Genomic DNA, 16,307 nt, shown 5'->3' with positions numbered 1-16,307 from the left:
TTTTAAGGGTGAATGTAAAACTGATGTCCTTTAATCCTTGCGGGATGCCATCACTTGGTAATCCATGCCATCGGTGGATCAGGTAGTGTTTGTCCTCTTTTTTTGCAACTTTTTTTTGTAAGTTTTTCTGTTGCAGCAGAGCCTCTTTCCTTCTTTATTTTCACCATCTTTGCTCAGCTTTGGTTTAATTACACCGATGTTACATCATTAGAGGATCATCCAGGTCCAGACTGCTAAGGAAACACAGTTGTGCCATTTCTGGTTTCCTCTCCAAACTCTTGTTTCAGTTTCTTTCTTTTTTTTAAATCAGGTTTTGAGCCATGAAACATGAAACCCTTGGAGACAGATCTTTTCCCTGATATAGAGATTTTATCTCTGTTTGTCATGCTGTTTGCTGTTCCTGTGCTAGTTTTGAATATTGGGTCTTTTTTCCTCCAGTTTCTATTTTACTTCTAGTGTGTTTCTCTGTCCCTCGATATTTCCCCATCTTCCTCACCCTGTTAATGTTTTAGTTCCCTTTTTAAGCCCTAGCCTGACATCTTGTTGACTTCTGATCTCTTTGTTAGTCCTCTCATTTATGTTTTGTATTTTACTTCCTGCTTTGTGGTCGTCACCTGTATTGATTATGTTCATGAAGCTCTAATCAGCCCTCTTTGTATAAATATCCTAGTCTTCCGTTGCTCTTTGTCAGGACAATCAATTTAACAGGACAGTTAATTTACAGTTCAATGTGTTCGTGCACCTCGTGTAAAAAATCGATGTGAAGCTTTGATTATGAAAGAAACAACAATTCATGATTTGGCTTGATAGAAATCTTTTCACTATACTATAGCAGGGAACTTCCTCTGTGTTCTTAACTGAAATGGATCACACTCAAAGTCATATGTCACAAAAAAATAAATAAAGAAGCAACACAAAAGTTTGACTCCGGCTCTGTAATCATGTCAAACCTTTATTCCCTTTAATGCTGAAACTAAAGCGTGCTTTCACAAAATAACCTCACAGAAAAACCAGGCAATAACGCAGCCGTGAAGGGAGGACAAGCGTTCACAGAATCATAGAAAAAATAGTACAAACGCTAAAACACAGCAAAAGCCAAGATGAGTTACAATCCTCTGTGAAACATCTGCATGTGATACAATATCCGTCAACTAAACATAGTGCAGGTGACATGAAGTATTTACATTAAATGCAACTGTACACATGTCATGTTAGAGGAAAATAGAGATGTGGGTGGACTTAACCTGTGAGTGGACGAGCCAGCCCAGAGGAAACGAAACGGGACTCGTAACGTTTACTGAGTTTGGATATCTGATTGAACAGTGACTATAATGCTACTGCATGCTGAGCTGCCAGAGAGCCGTTAGGGAACAAGAATTCTGCACAAGAGCAGACAGATTAAAGAACTCGTCTACAAACGGCTTCAAAAAGTTAAGGTGGGCATTGGCAGTTCATTAAAATAATTAATTTCTGCTTGATTAGAAACATAAAATGAATTCTGGCCTCTTCAGCCAAGCAGTGCGAGTGAGTTTAACTTTAAGGCTCTTTATTGGCCTTTTCTTGGCGTTGGGCAGAGTTTGGGTTCATCTGATTTTGTCACATGACTTTTGTTTTCAGCCTGTCTGGATTGAGCAGTCTCCTTACACTCTGTGTGTACTTTTTCATTTTGTTACCAGACAAACATTCAGCCTTGTTCCCAGTCAGGAAAATTCAGTTTGTGTGCACACCTGGTAATCCACACACCTGGAATACCAGGTGTGTTTGTGTGTGTGTGTGTGTGTGTGTGTGTGTGTGTGTGTGTGTGTGTGTGTGTGTGTGTGTGTGTGTGTGTGTGTGTGTGTGTGTGCGCGAGCATATATTCACATCTTTGTGGAGACCAAAAATGGGAAGTTTACTATACTTGTGGGGACCAAAATCCTGGACCCCACAAGTTTGAAGGCATTTTTGAGACTTAAAATGTGGTTTTAGTGCCAGGGTTACAATTGGGTTATGGTTAGGGTAAGGGGCTAAGGAAAGCATTACGTTAATTAGATGTCCCCACAGATTTGAAAACCTGACGTGTGTGTGTGTGTGTGTGTGTGTGTGTTGTCCTCTTTGAGCAGTCGTGCTTGATATGAACATTTTAAGGCATTTCTGAAGCCAGTCCAGTGACTGACAGGATAACTGAGCTATGCCCCCGCACGGAGCTGCCAAAAAGGCCTCGGCTCTTCTTTCACAGTCTCAAGGGAATTGTTTCTGAGTGCTGAAGAGTGCATTCTTCTGCCACTCTGGGCAAAAGAAAAAAGAAACAGGGGTTAAGGGGTACAATATGTGACTACTACAATACATTCTGCAGTGTTGAATGCTGTTGGCTCCATGTAGGCAGTGGAAGTCAAGTTAGCCAACAGCTGATGAGTGGAGGTCCAATGAGTCTGAATACCAAAAAAGACCTCAGATAGGTCCCCATGTTCATCCTCTATGGTTTTCCCTCCCAGTAAGTTTAATTTGTGGTTAACCGGACACAGGAAGACATTTACAAAATAAATAGCATACAACACAATAAACACTGCTCAAAAGATGCTCAAAGCAATGGAACAGAATAGCACACATATTTGTTTTTTTCAAAAAAAGGCTTCTATTGGAACAGAATGGTGCTTTTTCCCCACTTTGACAGAATTCATGAAATTCTATGGTGGTGACAAATGACCATCATAAAACTGTTTGACTGATTGTCTTTTATTAATGCAACACCAAGAATGCTCCAGTGCTAATTGTGTAAATGGGAGTTAAAGTGCTGCCGGGCAAAGAAAGGTCTACTACTACGATGTCTCTCACACACAAGTTATATTTTTCTAAATGTAACAGTGAACTTTTCAAATTACATTACAAATTAACTACTAACTGAGCCTCTTACAGCTTTAAATACTGATACAATGTTACTACTTTATATATATATTTAACACGTGGTCTAATGTGCAGAGTGTACGTTTCTATTAAATTTGATTGATAAAATAAAGAAAAAAGATTACGTTTGATTGTTTGGTGGCAAACTGGATAACATTTTATGTGCAAGTCGTTAACCCTCTCATCAGCCACAACCCAGTCGTCAATCTGAATATTTTATTTCTGTTCTTCTTAAATTGTCTTCCCAGACAATAATGATTCCAACTGATATCGAAAGCTATTTGCACTGCTTCCAGAAAATCGGAATAAAGGAACAGGGTTAGGATGACCACCTGTGATGGTTTAGGTCTCAGGGGCCTTAAAACATGGGAATTAGTTATTTTTAATTTGGTAGTAATTAAAAATGAAAGTGAGTTTATCCAGCGGATTTGAAAGCGCAGTTTTGGTCTAACAGCTATGAGGAATTACATTTTCAACATTTTTAATTTAATAAAATATTGTATAAACTGCAGCCAGTTAAAAATTTCAATGCAGTGTGGCATACCTAGACTGACGATGCTGTCCATGATACAAACACAGTCAAACAATGAATATCACACTTGATCACTGCATGGTGGCTGCATGTGTGCCATGGAGTTTCTTTTTATATCTCTTTATTATACAAAGGAATTCTTATCAGGATTTAAAGTCTAAGGAAGGGAAGGAAGTGCTGACTTTCATGGCTTTACAAATTAAACCATATGTAAAAATGCTGCTTTACCTGTGTAGAAGGTGATGAAACAACATTAATATGAAACTGATATTGATTTTTTTACATTTTGAGAAATAAGTGTAGATTATTTTGCTAACTCGGTTGATTCTCTTAAAAAGAAAAAATGATACTGATGATTAAATTCATGGATCAGTTCAGCTGAATTACGAGAACAAAAATATCCTCTGTCACTGCTCCTGTTCCCTCTCGTTTTTCATGCTGATATATTTGAATCTCCTCTGCTTTAGAAATTTGCCACCACATGAAAGGACTAGGATGGAATTCCTCTTGCACTTCCAGGACCGCTGGGTAATCTACAGACTTGGCTGTCATCAGGTTTCTCTTAAAAATATGTTCCTTCTAAAAGGAGGTCTGCAAAATACTTGTAGTAATTTGAATATCTGATATGAAAAGACACACTGATGCTGAGTTGTATTCTCTAAACCACAACATCGGCAGACTTAGCATTTTTGCTGGGATCTGGGTAAACTTATCCATAAGTCCTTTAGGCTATAATATTGTCATTCTAGCAGTTGTATTACCTTAAAAAAAACTATCACAAAATTCTGAATAAGAGCAGATATTAGAACAAGAGTAAGAAAACAAACCTCCCAATGTGAACAGTAAAGAAGTTACCACTATGATTGCTAAACTCTGGCTGACATGCGCAAGAAAGCTTCAACATCTTTTATCCAATAAACCACCAAACATGTGGGAAATATTACAGTAATTATATATGAGCACAACATTTTCAAAAATGGAGTCTGAAAATCAAAATATGTGTTGATAAACTCAAGCATTCCATCAATAGACATACCAAGTTTTGTTCACGATAATAATATTTTTAATAAATGTAAATATGTTAAATGAGTATTTGAAAACACCTTGATCAATCGGCCTTTCCCGGTAGAGATTATATTCTGTTCAATTCTCTTTTTGTGTGTGTCCATCCTATTTCTGCCCCTTTGGTCATCACAACTTAAAGCATGTATATAAAGCATAAAGTATGTACAGTTGCAGTGACCCTTTGAGGACCTTACAAAGGCATGAATAACATCAACCATCCAGACAGATTTTCACAATAAAAATAAGGCACATAGAATACATAGATCTATATTTACAGAGGGTATGGCTCCACACACACGTGCACAAATGGACAGTTTCAATAAACATCACAGTATTAAAAAGATGCCAAACTTAAGAGTCTAGTTTTTTCTTCGATAACATCCTTTTTTTTTCATTTTTTTGTCTTTCCTCACCCCTCTGATCACTCCCCCTTGCTCCTAGTTTCATCTTACATTCTGGCAGCCAAGTCGGCCAATTTTGGTAATTTGATATGATACAGTAGAATCACATCAGCGTCACTGACCACCCTGTAGCTTCTCTTATCATTCTTAATCAGAATAATTTTGTTGACTGACTTAATTCTGATGAGTTCACAGGCTGCTGTTTAAGCATATTTAATAAAAAAGCATATTTCTTGAAAAGCCTTTTGGGACTTTTGTACAAAGGAATTTAATCCTGTTATTGCATACTCTGTACTGAGGAAAAATATCCAATCAAATTAGAGTACAGTCTGACAAACCGGCCTGCTCCTTGTAAATTTAACATAAATGAAAACACATATCAATAATTTTTGCAGATTGTTGAATTAATTGTACAAAAAACTATGTGCTCCTAAAGCAAAACAAACAATTCACATGATGACACACGATTTAACAAAGTTTTCAGGGACATCTCTGAGGCTGAGACAGAATCAGAACGCTTCTAAACAGTTTGTGTGGGTGTTGGGCTTGTACAGTGTTAGGGGGCTATCTCAATGAATATCAGAAGAATTAAAAAACACACTCTCTGACTAAGGCTTTTAGAGCTCTGCACTGCTTGGATGAGCTCTACAATTCAAAGCTTCTCAAACCGTTGAGGCTCTGAGAGTTTTCGAAACACAGGGACTGTCGAATGTTGGAGATTTCTGGAACGTGCAAAAGTCTCAGGGCACTGACTCAGGCTTCATTGAGTTTATAATCATGTTCTGTAATTCTCAGTCAGCCGGTACTTGCTACAACCTTTCTCTTGGAATGAGGCTGTCACACAACTTTAGAATACTTGGATATGTTTCAAAACATCAAATTTTGCTCTCACAAAGTTCGGGAACATTAGGAAGACATCCAACAGACTGAACAGTTGAATGCTGAAATCCAGAAATGTTAGACGTACTTCCAGAACACAAAAGGTTCAATAATGTTCAGCGGCATGTACAGAATAATGACTCATGTTCCAGTGCTGCGCTTCATGTATGAACCTTTAACAGAAGCCTTTCAGTGAAGCTGTGAACAGGATGTTAAGAAGTTTCTAGAACAATGTGAGCAGATCTAGAACATATTCTAATGGGGGGGGGGGGGGGGGGGGGCAGCAGAAGTGCTGAGGGCAATCTAAAACCTGGTGCAGTGGGTGCAGGTGTCAGGCATGATGATGTTCTTGCAGAAGTTGTCAGAGTGTGTGGAACAGTAACCTTTCACCTTGTCAATCATCTGGCTGACAGGAAGGATGGAGGACGAGGAGGAAGAGGAGTTGGGCTCCACTTCTGAGGAGGAACAGGATGAGGAGATGCACTTTGGATTGGTCTGTTTGGAGTAGTATTTAGCTACAGGGATCAAAAACACAGAGGGAAAACAGGGTGTTATGACCTAATTATGGATTCGTTCCAGTTATTAGAAGGAAATCTGATTACATTGATACTGTCATTCACGGTGAAAATGTCAATCAAATTAAACATGTTAGCACTTGTTATTTAGCCTTCATGTATTAGTATTACTTCTAGTTAAAAGCTTTACAAACAGGATACATTAATAAGGTATGTATTATGACCGGGTGGATCATTTGACTCATGTGATTGCTCATCGCTTGTTTCTAAACATATGGTAAAACCAACCATTCGGACTGCACTGGTATCATGGTGAACCCTGTAAAATATAAAAACTATTTAGACTAAAGGCAGAGGACGAAGAATGCTCTGAACACAAGGTAGAAAGAAAAGGAAGAGAAGACAAAGACCAAGAATGATAATCTGTTAATTAAATTCAAATAGATGTGGACAGACTACTTTCTGGGGAATGAAATTATAAAGAGTACAATCAGTCTCACTGCGATCACCATAATCAGCACAGAGATAGTGTTGTTATTTGGCATTGCCTAAACCCAGAACCTGACATAAACCTCACCAAGTACTTTTAAGCCTAAATCATAGCAAAGAGCAAATGAAAACAAACTGAAACCACAGACAAGCAGAGTGCAAAAACGGAACCCTCCAGCATCCTGCACTCTCCTGGTTGGCAGTATTTTGACTTTTAAAAACCACTGCTCTCTTCTTATGCAGACTTTGTTATTCAAGGGCCAAGTGAACTTTATAGTAACCAAAAGAATGAGATTATGAAAGAAGTGGCCACACCTTGGCCAAGGGTTGAGGAAATTAAGATGGAGCTAGAAAATGGAGCTGGTGCATAGTCATGCTGACAGGAGCCAACAGTGCCGTAGAATGCTATAAAATTTGTTGAATAGGTTGAAAAAACAGGAACTGCCCAAGTGCAACAGCAAATCACTGCTGGCATGAGAGTTTAAAATATTGTGCTAAAATACATAAATACCAAGTTATTCAAGACCTTCAAGACTTTACTGTGTCCGCTGTTTCACATCATCCAGGGCAACACGGTGAGCACATGCAGAGAGTCCACTTAGATCTCTCTGGGCTGCACAAAGACCTGGTGCTAACTTTGATTTTGTAGTTACGTTTACATTGTACCACTTTTCATTTCATCTTCTGCCTTCAGCCTTTTGCAGTACCAAGTACTCAGCCCACAGACATTTAATACTGTACTTCTTGCAGCACTCATACTATGCAATATCAAAATGCGATCTGCAAAAACTTGGAAAGCTTGAAGAAATGTAGAAACTTGGCAGTTGTTAAAACCTTAAAATATACAAGAAGAATTCCTTAGTCCAAGAAAAAATTAAGGATTTACATAAGTATAGCATATTTTAAATCAACTTACCAAGAAAATAAAACACAGCAGTGGGAGTGAGGTCAAAATGTCCAGGAGAAACACAACATATTTTTCTACAGTCATGTGCAATAATATCTGACCCTACCTGTGAAAACGATCCATGTACCACACTCATGATCGCCCTGAGCCAAAAGTATCTACATTCAGCATGATATTTGTGAAAACAATATCTCTTATTTGTCTTTAGACTGTTTTGGAACTCATAAAATGACATAAAATATGTTAAGTCAAACATGTTCTTGTTCAGACGTGACAGTTACATGAAAGTTATTCATGGTCTAATTTAAACACTGCTCAGAACAGCTGAAGGTTGTCCTACACAGAGTGACAAGGAGGACTGCAAGAGTGAGGCATAATAGGTCTACGGTACAAGGATGGTGATATGAACACTGACCAGACTTAAGCCAGGACCAACTCTGTTTATTCAACAGGAACTGAAAGAAATGCAAGAGTACAGCTCCCTCGTAGAACACATAGGTAGTGCCAACCACTACATAACCTGAGATCTTTGCTGCTTTATTTAACCATGAGTGAAATTCTCAAGATTAACAATCTTTTCTGTGCTTCTCTCAGCAGAGTTTATCACAAGTCTGGATGGGAAAACACAGTCAATAAGTTCTGATCATCTCACAGTGCTATGATGAACTCGACTTAGAGCAGATTATTTACCTGTCTTGCAAAATGTCGTCTGGTTTTCTGTTTTGTTTTTCTCCATCTTTCTTTTCTTATTTGCTCAAAAACCTGCTTTTTCAAGGATTTTATGAGCCAGCAGAAAATATAACCGGGATACTCTGGGTCGTATCACATGGGGTCGAAATTTCATGTTGCACTCGATGCTGAGATCGTAACTCAAAATGTGTAGAAAGGGAACGGTGACAGTATGCGGTATATAATTTTGACCTAACCGCTGTTATCATGGTTTTAGCTAAAGATGTGTTTAAATCATAGGTGATGGGACTCATATAAAAAGATGTGCTGTACATTACACACGTCGTCTTCACCTTTTTTCACTCACTGCTTTATGTGTTTACACACTTCTCTGCATTTAATTATTAGTTATTATTCATCTTATTCATCTTCCACAGGATGTCTTTGTCTTCCTCACCTGCCACCAATCGTGGCGGATAACTTGGCTCTGCTAGAGGTTTTATTCTTGTTAAAAGGGAGTTCTTCCTTACCACTATTCCCAAGTGGTTGCTTATACAAGGTCATCAAAACTGCATAATTTGGATAAAACTATCGGCCACTACATGTATGAACGATGAAAATAAGTATACTTCTACATAAACTCAAAACATGTGATAGTTAGCAGTTGGAGGATGTAAAGAGTAACTGATATTTCATATTTTCAAAAACTAATTTATTTCTAAAGTAAAATAGACAGATTAACAGACAGACTTTTGTGGGCGTGCACCCACAAAACCATTTGGGTGAAAAGACTGCTTAGTCAGAAGGCGGAGCTTGAGAGAAGATGACTAGAATGGGTGAGAGAAAGAATTGTTGAGATGCTTCAGGCATCTGATCAGGAACCCTCCTGGTCAATTACTTTATAAAGTAAAAACTTTCCTTTTAGGTAAAGCTTCCAATAAAGGCTGGGTCGTTCCTGAATTATGGATTGTTTAGTTATGGACAGGTCTGAACCATGCGTTAGTTATGGGGCCTTTCCATTTTTTTCTTGCAAAGCGTTTGTGTTTGTGGCCTCTCTGTGCTCCTGTTTTCTCCCTTATCTTTCTCTTCAGGCTCCAGATCAGTCGCAGCAGATGGTTGCTCAATTCTGGTTCTGCCAGAGGCCTTTTCCAGTTTAATGGGGGTTATTCCTCCCCACCACTATGTCCTTGCTCACAGGAGATCGTCTGATTGTTATGGTTCTTTTGCTAACATTGTAGGGTCTTTCCTTCCATAATATAAAGCACTTTGAAACTAGAGCAATATAAATAAAACTGAATCAAACGTTTCCCAAACATAACAAGCTGAGAAGAGTCGCTGGGGTTGACCCTCACTGGAGGGATTTCAAATCTTGTCTGACCTGAGACTGTCTCAAGATCCTCCAGGGGGAAAATTGGAGGAAACAATGCTGGGGACAACAAAGACTGGAATGTACTTCTAAGTCTGCTACCAGATAATCTACTGACTCCGAACATGATGAACGATCAAAGAAAATGGGCACAAGAGGAAAAATGAAATATGAAAGTGTTAATATGCTTTGTCCGTGACCCTGAATTTAAGAACCAACCCTCTTATAACCTAACATACAGCTACCAGCAACAATGCAAGCTCCAGAAAGTTCACAAGTCCCAAATGTTGATGGGATTTTGTGAACTGCATGTTTGTTTTAGGTTAGAATTAGGGCTAACCGGGGAGCAAGTTAAACATCAAAATTAGAACGAGAAGAATAGAAGTCCAAACACTAGTGTCAATGCTCTTAATGTGAGAATGTCTGGAAAATGTTCATTCAGTTACAAAAAGTGACTTCATCAAACCTTCAAGGGTTTCCTTTTGTTCCTCATTCAGTCCAGGAAGACTTCTTAGAAGTTAACGATGCTCTGGGGCTCTTTACAGGTGTGGCATTTTGAGACAATAATTTTGTCTACTTGTTAAAAATGTCGTCCTGAATTCTGGATTTATGGTATAGATATACCAGCAGTCTTCACAGTTTCACATTTTATGGAACATTCTTGTGGACAATGGGCCAAAGCAATCGACTTAAATGTATGCTCTTTGAGCCAAATCAAACACATGCATATGTCTGTGCGCTGACCTTCTGGTCTGATATTGTAAAGCAGGGAATATTTGAGATTGCATCTAAATCACGCTGTTCAAACAAAGAAGCTCCTTCTCTATCGTTGCCTGATTAAACAAAGCATGGATTGATTGATTGTGTTGTCTTACTACACGTTCAGCGATTATTCCCAACATCTCTTCCTCTTTTGCAACACAAAAAGCTTCAAGGTCAAGCAATGATTTCCTGCTGGCGTGGACTGCAGTCACGACTTCCTTTCACTGTGCATTATGACAGCGCTGATTATGCCGCTGGCCTCACGCGGTCATGTTGCAGCTGGTCCTATTCATTCATTTTGACTTTTAAAATGCCCCATGATGTCACACTGAGATGTTTTGTTTTCTTTCTGCATCTCCTCTGACACATGGACAACATTTTTACGGGGAATACTGTTTTATTTTTTTTTAATCCCTCAATTGTACACCAGAGTGCACTTTGAGACAGAGACAGAAACTGTGAGGGGTGTTAGAGCTGAGCTGGTGTCATAGAAAAGGCGTTTGGGAATAGCAGGTCGGTCCCTGGTCATGATCTGCCTGCTCTGTGATGGAGAGATGCTCCGACCTCAAACATCTGGAAATGATACAAGGATAGATTGACACTGGTGAAGACGCTGAGGAACTGTGAAGCAACCTCGTAGGAAACACAAAGAGAGAATTCCTCCTTCAGCGCAGATGACTTAATAACACGCTGTCCATTTCCACCGCAGGCCACGATCTGAATGAGAATGCTTACCACCCTCCTCTAAGGTACAAATAAAAATGCATTTTCTTCAGTACATGCTTTTATGTTAGAGTAAAGTAATTGGACAAACAAGTCTGTTTGCGCAGGCCTAAAGCATTCCACACAATAAAGCTGCGCTGATGAATGTTATGTGAAACACAGATGATCTGATAGTATCACATGTTAAAGTTTACACTTATGCAGTCGAACCCACACAGATTTTATCGTCCGATCTTTCCCGCAGCACGAGGTCGCAGCAGGCTGTTAAGTTTAAATGTCGCTCCAGGTCACGTGTAAAGGCAACAGTCCTGTGTGTGGCTGTGGTAGCACAGTTCACCCCCTGCTTCTGCTGCCTCCAAGTGGCAACGCAAACAAATAAAAAAGCTAATGCAGCTCATCATGTAGAACTGTGGACGCAGCTTTTTGTCTTTAAAGACTTTTAAATAATCCACAGGGAGAATGTATGTATGCAAGCTTTGACTCAAACCAGGAGAGTTGAACAGTTTTAATTAATTTTCTTTGACTAATATTCTTGAGCACGTGTGATGGTTGGCCTGGGACTCAGACTAAAGACAGAAGGTGTCTGACCTCTTGCTGTGAGGACTATACTATGAGACTCCAGATTAACTTTACTGAGAAGATCAGTCACTGAATCTCTTTCTTCTTTGAATTCTGTTCATCATCTGCCCGATTTCCTTAACTGTGTTTTTACCTCATCCATCAACCCTGGTGTCCAAATGACACACTTGCAAATAAAAATGGCTCCTAACAAGACAGAATATTTCAGGGTTTCACTTTTTGGACAAAGCTTGAAGAAATTAACCAGACAACAACCAGATCACTTGGCAATGATTCTCCTTCTACTTAGACTCTGTCCTGAGCTCTATTGGTGCTTAGAAGTAAAAGACAGAGCGAGATACTGGAATGACATGCACAGCCAACACTGTGCAGCAAATCAGGTCTCATCTAGAGAGATGACAACAAACAGCAACAAAGCTCTGATCTGAAGGCAAATGGCAAATGACTTCATGTGTATTCGAGTGTCAGTAGAACTCAGACATCCCATACTGTCTTTGCTGATTAGACCTCACGATGTGGCTCAGGCAACACGCGAGACAGTACACAGTAAAAATGAGCAAGCTGGGCATGACCATGTGGACAGTTTTGTGGTGTCCGGCCAGGATTTGTGTGTTTTCTTGCACTATTAGTTTGGCCAAACGCTGACACAAAACCAGTCAATATCACCGCCCTGTCTGACAATCTGAAACTGGCACAATCAGCAACTTCTTTAAATCACCGAGTAAAAATAATTTTTGGATAAGCTTTTGACTAAAATATTTATTTTATTGTGGTGTCCAACACATTTTATGTTTTCATCTGCACTCCATTATCTTTTTGTTGGCCTCCATTTTCCTTCCTCACTTTAGAACTTTTTGTTCTTTACTGCAAATACTGTTAAAGAAGTGATTGTTGACTAAGAACCGACTCAAACTGTATCCCCTTACTCTGTCAGCATGTCAGTGCTTGATAACAAAGGTGTAATCCAGTTTCACCTGAAAAGGTACCCTTAGAGAGAACCTCGGGAAGGGCGACGGGTCAAAGAAGCTGATACACACATAAACATTTTAAAAATAGACAATCAGTGAAAAGTCCTCGAACTATGCGATATCTGCAGTTCTTCAGTGGCTTGGACCTGGCTGAGACATTCTGACAATTTCTGTACACAACACTGCCAATAAAATGAAAAAGACTGTGGTTGGAAAGTATTTTCTGTTTTGCTTGGAGGCGAACCAAGTGTTGCATCCAAAGCTGTCCATGATTCGCCCGACGTGCTCATCTGAGTTTTAATCTCTGCACCACGTCTCACCGTATCCCAACTTTGTGGACTCACATGGTGCAGACAGGACACAGTGGAGGTTTCCTATCAGTCAAATCTGACTGGAAACAGTAACAGATGCTTCACAAGCACCTCGGTTAATGGAGGATGTATGTATCATTCAGTAGTTCCATATGTTAGGTCTGGCTGAGCTACACAGCGATATCAGTAAGGCTATGAGGAAGGACGTGGGGTTTCAATTTGGCCTTCGCAAGATACCAGGCTGCCTACCTGGAAAAAGGAAAAGCAGCCTTCAAAGTAAATACTGGGCTTTAGTGCAGCAGGCAAAGGATGACGTGTCTGAGCTCTAATCTTAGTTCCAACTTGACAATAGATTTCAGATACAGGGTGACATAAGGTTACACATCAACCCACATTAAATCTGACAAAAGAGCTAAAAAAAAAAAAAAAACCTTAATCAACATTCCAGTATAATTAGTCTCAAACACCAATCTGAGGGGAACCCAAAATCAACCGAGAGCTGTTCAGATGTCTGCAGATAAATACTTTTACAAAGGTTTTAAAAAATGGGAACAGAAAAGCAAAAAAGGTCATTTGGACCCTCAAAAGACAAGGATATCTGACACAGAGTGGTTTTTCTTTCCTTCTTAAAACTAAACTTTGTGCATATAAAAGAGTCAAAGCCAGCATCATAAAGATGTCTGAGACTTAAACATATTACAGTGTTTTGTCCCCATTTGGATGCAAACGTCTGGACGAGCACAGCGATGGCACAGCTGTGGAACACACTGAACATGTTCCCATTTGCATCCTTTACACTTTATGCAGCTTATCAGTAACATGCCACTCACTGCAGCAGTCATCAATGAGGACCAAAGTCACTTCAATGATTCTCTAAATCCCACTGCCAGCACTCTCACTACATGACAAAAGACATCTTCCTTCAGCATAGATGCTCATTACTTTTGGCTAAAGTAAGCATGCACTAGCTAGCATAAGTTATGCTAGCTAGTGCATGCTTACCATCCCAACAAAAGCTTGTGTTTTCTCCAAAAACACAAGCTTTTGTTGGGATGGTATTGGTTCCTCACAGGCTTTGAGGGTTTGTTTGTAGATTTGGGACTGACATCTTGCTGTTGGTTGGTTTTAATTTCATCAAGTGAGTCACAAGAAGAGAATTGTAGTGAATATATACAGTCAAGCCCATAATTATTCATACCCCTGGCAAATTTTAACTTAAAGGTACTTTTATGCAAACAGCAAGTGTTCTTTGACCAGAAATGACACAGGAGTCTCCCAAAAGATAATAAGACGATGTACAAGAGGCATCATTGTGGGGAAAAAAAAAAAAAAAAAAAAAACATTTCTCAGCTTTTATTTACATTTCAGCAAAAAGTGCCATGTCCAGAATTATTCATACCCTTCACAAACTGTCATAGTCTCAGGGAAAATCAAAAGTTCTATACCATTCCGAATAGTCGAAGCTGGTCTAAAGCATCCTAATTACCCTAATTAATTGGGAACAGCTGTTTTAATCAACTCAACAGGTAAAAAACAGCAGCTCTCTGCAGTTGGTTTGTGGACAGTCATGGCTAACACAGAGGAGCTCAGTGAGGACCTGCAGCTACACATTGTAGCTGCTCACAAGTCAGGAAAGGGCTACAAGACCATATTCACAGTCTCTAAATGTTTTCAAGTTCCAGTGGCTACAGTGCGAAGTATTATTAAAAAACACAACATGTTTTGCACTGTGGAAAATCTCAAAGGACGTGGTCAGAAGCCAAAAGTGACACCTGTGTTGGCCAGGAGGATAGTGAGAGAGGTGAAAAAGAATCCAAGGATCATCACCAAGGCCATCCTGGTGAATCTGGGCTCTGCTGGTGGCAATGTCTCAAGGCAGACAGTCCAACAGACACTGCACACTGCTGGGTTCCACGGATGCAGACCAAGGAGGACGCCACTTCTCCAGAGAAGGCACACAAAAGCTCGCTTGGCCTTTGGAAATGCTCATCTGGACAAAGAAGAAGACTTCTGGTCTTCTGTGTTATGGTCAGATAAAACAAAAATGGAATTGTTTTGTCACAATGATGTTTCCTTCATTTGGCGTAAAAAAACGAGAAGCCTTTAACCCAAAGAACACCATCCCCAATTTCAAACATGGTGGTGGGAACCTAATGCTTTGGGGATGTTTTTCAGCCAGTGGACCAGGGAACCTAATCAAAGTAAATGGCACCATGAAAAAAAGAGCAATACATGAAGATTCTCAACAGAGCCAGAGTCCTGACTTGAATCCAACTGAGAATCTGTGGAGGGAGCTAAAGATCAAGGTGATGGCAAGAAGACCCTCCAGCCTGAAGGATTTGGAGCTCACTGCTAAAGACGAGTGGGCAAAAATGCCTGTGTAGACGTGCAAAAAAGCTGGTCTGCAATTAGCGTTTGATTGCTAGCCAATAAAGGCTTATGTATTGATTACTGAGAAGGGTATGAATAATTCTGGACATGAAACCTTTTACTCAAGTTTTTTTTTCCACAATGATTCCTCTTGTACATTGTCTTATTATCTTTTGGGAAACACCTTTGTCATTTCTGGTCAAAAAACCCCTTGCTGGTTGAATAAAAATAACTTTAGGTCAAAATATGCCAGGGGTATGAATAATTATGGGCTAGCATAATAATTATGGTCATAGTAATGAAACTCCCGTTAGCTGGTGCTCAGCCGAGCTGTTCAAGGACATGGTTCACTGTGTTTTTCCAGTACTGTAAAGGAGAGACAGTGAAATATATTTCAGGGGGTCCACACACCCGCAGGTTTGATGGCTTTAAACTTTGAAACACTGCCACTCCAAATGATTTCATCCTCTGTCGTGACAAATGTCTAATAACCGTTTTTTCTCTTAGTGGAAGATAATAAAATACTGACTGCAGCACAGCATGATGGAGTGTGATGGGGCCACTACATCTCATTACACTGTCAGCTGTGATTATAAAGTCAAGCATCAAGATAAGATGGGTGTGGGAGTCATGAACCGATTATCTTGGTGGAACACCATGCTCATTTTGGGTCTGCTTTAGTCCCACATGTTCAGTTTTGCTTATTATTCTATTTTGAAATAATTGATTTATTTGTCCTGGGTTTGGTTTGAATCCAGAACAGGGTCCAAATTTTTCACCAGTGTAGACTACTGTGCACGATGACAGTATTTTCCAGGCGGTTTAAGGGATGATCTAATCGTGCAGGGACGCAATGAGACATATCGATGAAGGTCATAAATAAAAGGA

At 39.6% G+C, this 16,307-nt stretch overlaps 1 protein-coding gene and 1 long non-coding RNA gene across 9 annotated transcripts in view; both read right to left on the bottom strand.

Annotated features, from left to right (window-relative positions):
• Positions 1–932: 932 nt before the first annotated feature.
• The window catches only part of adgrg6 (adhesion G protein-coupled receptor G6), a 117,293-nt gene continuing 101,918 nt past the window's right edge, over positions 933–16,307 (bottom strand). For 7 of the 8 annotated variants that reach the window (XM_040017874.1, XM_040017875.1, XM_040017876.1 and 4 more), the window contains one exon: positions 933–6,275. In XM_040017874.1, the coding sequence (XP_039873808.1) occupies positions 6,064–6,275 (212 nt within the window). In that variant the 3' untranslated portion in view covers positions 933–6,063. The remainder of the gene's footprint in view (positions 6,276–16,307) is intronic. The other variant, XM_040017873.1, reaches the window with a different exon arrangement.
• On the bottom strand, positions 9,368–14,741 carry LOC120725156. The gene is made up of 2 exons (XR_005694058.1): positions 14,052–14,741; positions 9,368–14,017 (listed from the first exon to the last, which is right to left on the bottom strand). It is a non-coding gene; the product is annotated as an uncharacterized LOC120725156 (long non-coding RNA).

This window comes from Simochromis diagramma, unplaced genomic scaffold (assembly GCF_900408965.1).
Source record: "Simochromis diagramma unplaced genomic scaffold, fSimDia1.1 OVJJ01000802.1, whole genome shotgun sequence".
In the NCBI taxonomy this organism is placed as follows: domain Eukaryota; kingdom Metazoa; phylum Chordata; class Actinopteri; order Cichliformes; family Cichlidae; genus Simochromis; species Simochromis diagramma.
Note: the sequence above shows the minus strand (reverse complement) of the source record. Positions and strands in the feature narration are given on the sequence as shown.